This window comes from Protopterus annectens, chromosome 3.part0 (genome assembly GCF_019279795.1).
Source record: "Protopterus annectens isolate FY-2018-M chromosome 3.part0, PAN1.0, whole genome shotgun sequence".
Classification (NCBI taxonomy): Eukaryota; Metazoa; Chordata; order Ceratodontiformes; family Protopteridae; genus Protopterus; species Protopterus annectens.
Genome location: NC_056731.1, coordinates 531,183,416 through 531,187,290, shown reverse-complemented (window position 1 = coordinate 531,187,290; position 3,875 = coordinate 531,183,416). Strand labels below are relative to the sequence as shown.

The 3,875-nt window shown below is 38.3% G+C and overlaps 1 protein-coding gene across 1 annotated transcript in view; it reads left to right on the top strand.

Moving 5' to 3' along the window:
* The first annotated feature begins 2,166 nt into the window (after nt 1-2,166).
* ABHD5 (abhydrolase domain containing 5, lysophosphatidic acid acyltransferase) overlaps nt 2,167-3,875 on the top strand; it is a 774,004-nt gene continuing 772,295 nt past the window's right edge. The window contains exon 1 of the mRNA XM_044064943.1: nt 2,167-2,229. Coding sequence (XP_043920878.1) covers nt 2,195-2,229 — 35 coding nt within the window. The 5' untranslated portion in view covers nt 2,167-2,194. The remainder of the gene's footprint in view (nt 2,230-3,875) is intronic.

Sequence of the window (3,875 nt, the reverse complement as noted above, 5' to 3'; positions counted from 1 at the left end):
TTTATTTTACATTTGTTAACCAGGCTAGTCCTGCTGGATACATTTCCATTTTCAGTGGAGGCCCGGGGAGAAAAGCTCCAGTAGTAACACAGAGATAATATAACACTTGAATATAACAAGTACAAATTATACAAAGAAAGGATGTTAAGAATACTTAGTCATGAGTATTAATGAGAGGAAAAACTGACATTAATGTCCTATAGGCATACAGAATAAGCTAGTCACTGTGCAGAAATGTCCTATAGGCATACAGAATAAGCTAGTCACTGTGCAGAAAGGATATCTGAGATAAGATACAGTGCATTCAGAGAAATTACATTACTAACATAGGTAGTTTAATTTACTAGAGATAAATACTACTTCTGGAGGGGTGAAGTAGTAAAGATTGGTATGAGGAGGCAGTACAGAGATAGAAGTAGAGAGAGCAGAGGAATGAGTCAGGGTTGCAACAGGGACATACCCAGTGAGTTTTAAGATTTTTTTGAGCCTTTGTTTAAAGAGCTGCAGGGAGGGTTGTAAAGTTAGGTCTGGTGGCAGAAGATTCCAATTTTTTCCTGCAGTATTGGAGAACAAGTAGTCCCCTGCCAAATTGTTTAACTTGCTTGTACTAGCAAGAAGTTTACTAGGGGATCATAAGGAGTTGAGGTTCCTATAGGGAGTAATAAGGTCGGAAAGTATAGGGGTGTTATTAGGTTGGTAAAATATCTTATGAACAATGGTAAGTTGGGATAGTATCAAAATGTTGTTTAATTCTAACCAGTCTAGCTGCTGTAGGTTCTGACAATGGTGTGTTCTAAAAGGGTTTCCAGTGGCAAATCTGGCTATATTATTATAGGAGTTAGCTAGTTTGATCAGATTACTTTTTTTTAGGTTAGTATATATGGGTGAAGCATATAGAAGAGTTGAGATTAAATGGGAGTGGGCAATTGTAGTTCGGGATGCTGGAGTTAAGAAGGGTTTTATTCTATATAAGGAGCCCATCTTTCTAGTTACTGTTTTAATAGTGTTGTTAATATGGTTATCGAAGGTGAGGTTGTTATCAATTGTGATACCTAGCAGTTTGGTGGCAGAGTCTGGGGCTATAATGGTATCATTGTTGGATTTAATTGTGAAGTTTATGGGGAAGGACTTACTGGAAGGTGTGAAGAGTAAGAGTTTGGTCTTTTTGCCATTCAAAATGAGACAACGTTTGAAGAACCAAGTCTCTACTGTGCTGAATATTTTTTGGGTTAGGGAATGTAGTTCAGATGTGGAGTTGGCAGAACAGATGAGTGTAGAATCGTCTGCATATTGTATGCAGGTGGCTTGAGGGATTGCTGAGTGGAGGTCATTGATTAACAAAGAGAAAAGAAGAGGTCCTAGAATAGAGCCCTGAGGGACCCCAAAGGAGATGGGCAGGTGGGAAGATAGCTTATTTTCCCAGAGAACTGCTTGTTGTTTATTGTTAAAGTAGGACTTGAACCAGCAGATAGCCTTGGTGTCTAGAGAGAGGGATTGAAGGGTCTTTATGAGTAAGGGGTGGTTTACCATGTCAAAAGCTTTTGATATTTCCAAATAATGTAAAAGTGCTGAAGTGCATACTTACACAACATATTTTATTCTAGCAACTTGGGCCTTTGTCCCCCATTTTTTGCTTTGTCCAGATTTATTGTGCCAAGAGGTTGAGAGGTATGACCACTACCTCTCATAATAAGGAACAAAGGTGTAGAATGTGGAACACATGCTAACAACTTTAACTAGGAAGTTCGTAGGATGGTTAAAATTAGTTACTTTATAGGAATAAGATAATATTTTATGAAATGATATGATCCAGTATTATTTGCAAAGTTAATTAGTTAGCAAAAGTCTGGGCATTCTGCGAAAATCTGTACAGTTGAGAGGTAGCACATCTTTAAATCTCAGCTGACGAAATCAGATTGCAGTTTCCAGTACAATTAGAAAATGATACTTAAAAGATCATTTGAACAACTATCTGACACCAGTTGTAATAATACAGAAGAATGCCAAAGTTGAGAAAAACGCGCAACACTCGAGCATTCAAAACACTGACTACACGTACACTTCGGAAGATTTCCTATTTTATGATTGGACTTTTTCTGCAAACTGACAGCCAATCCCAAATGACAAGCAAAGTTCACGCCCACTTGCTGTATTGCGTCTTCGTGACGTAATTAAACACGCCTACAAAAAAAAGATGGCTGGGGAGGATGATGTATTGACAGATGCTCGGTGAGTTTTTATTATGACAGTGTTGTGATTTAGGTTTTTTTAATAATGATACTGGAAGATAGAGTTAGTATGGTTTGCTAGTTAGTAGGTAGACGTTAGATAGTGTTTTTCGTTGTAATGTTGCGGTATACTTGAGGTAGTGTACTGTGTAAGTTACACAACTTCCAGTGAACAGAGTGGTGACACTGCATAGGGTCAGTAACTGGGACGCTTCAGAGACGGTTTAATAGCTGTTGTGGAGTGTCTTTCGTTGTGCTTCAAATATATATGTCTTGTCAGTATATGTAATACATTTTGTGTAAGTGGCTAATAATGTAAAAAAAGGTGATGGCTGTTAGATGTGCGCTACATAATTATTTTAGTTAGTGTCAACTGACTGATTTGAAGCGAATTCCTTGCTCTCGCTTTTCCATCTGTATTCGCTTGATGGAAAGTAAATATTATGTGATAACAGTGTTCCTGCATCACGACTTGGTCTGTGGATTTTAGATCCATGTCCCTGCTTGTTTTTTTCTATTATTTTGTCTGTCTTGTTAAATGTCATAGTAACTTTTCAGTGCTGGAATTGATTATTCATTGACTGTATCTTATGCTATGCCACCTGGCATCTTTAAAAGTACCAGCGAATTGAAACAGAACACGGACCTACATATGGCTGACAGAAATGCTAATCAGATGGCTGTTATCTTAAAGAATTGCAATGTGTCAGTCTTAATAGGCTTTTAAATAGTATTTGACTTTGTGACCTGGTTCACTTGTTAATGCCTTCAAGTATGTTCCTCTTATATCTGGGCATCCAGATGCAGCACTTTTGACAGTTATTTCTGTAATGATTTTTTTAACTCCCCCAGGCATAGCAACATGACTAATTAGTCCACATTTTGAGCTGCAATGTAAATTTTAAGTAGTGCAGTGTCAAAAAATATTAACCAAGTATATTGATATTGTGCAAGTGTCTTACATATTTGTAAATAAATAGTTTTATACTGAATAGTGATTTTATCACTTGTGGTACTGGTGATCCGACTGACTGTATAGTGAAATGTGATTCCCCCCATGGCTGTCAGCTGACTCAGGTGCCCCTATTTGTTCACTAGGTCTACCAAATCTGACAAGCTTCCCTCAGGCTTTCTCCAACCCACGTTTGGGGGTGGTAAGGATTATGATGCACCTCAAGACCCTGTCATGCTTTATGTCCTCTATTCCCATCTACTCCCAGTCCCATACATATTGGCCACAGAATGGATGTGCTGGCATAGTGTCCCTTGATGATGTAAAGCCTTGGTTTGTAGATTTCCTCACCAACGGATCCTTTAAGATGAAAGTAGGGACTGCCACTTCTGGAACAGCTCCCATTATAAAACGAGTTCCCCCAGGATTCCACTTTAGTCCTCTGCTGTTTTCCATATTTATCAACAAACTCTCATTTGATCACATCTGATGCCTCTAATTCTGTATGCATATGACATGTTCATCTACAGGTCAAACTACTTTCACTCTGTTATACAAACTGTGCTCCAAGATGACCTTCAAACCCTCAACTAATGGCTGATAGGGCAGAAACATATACTCAATCCCTCAAAAACAAACGCAGTGGTATTTGGAACCAACCAAAAATAGTAGAAGCACCATGCTTCCTTATTATT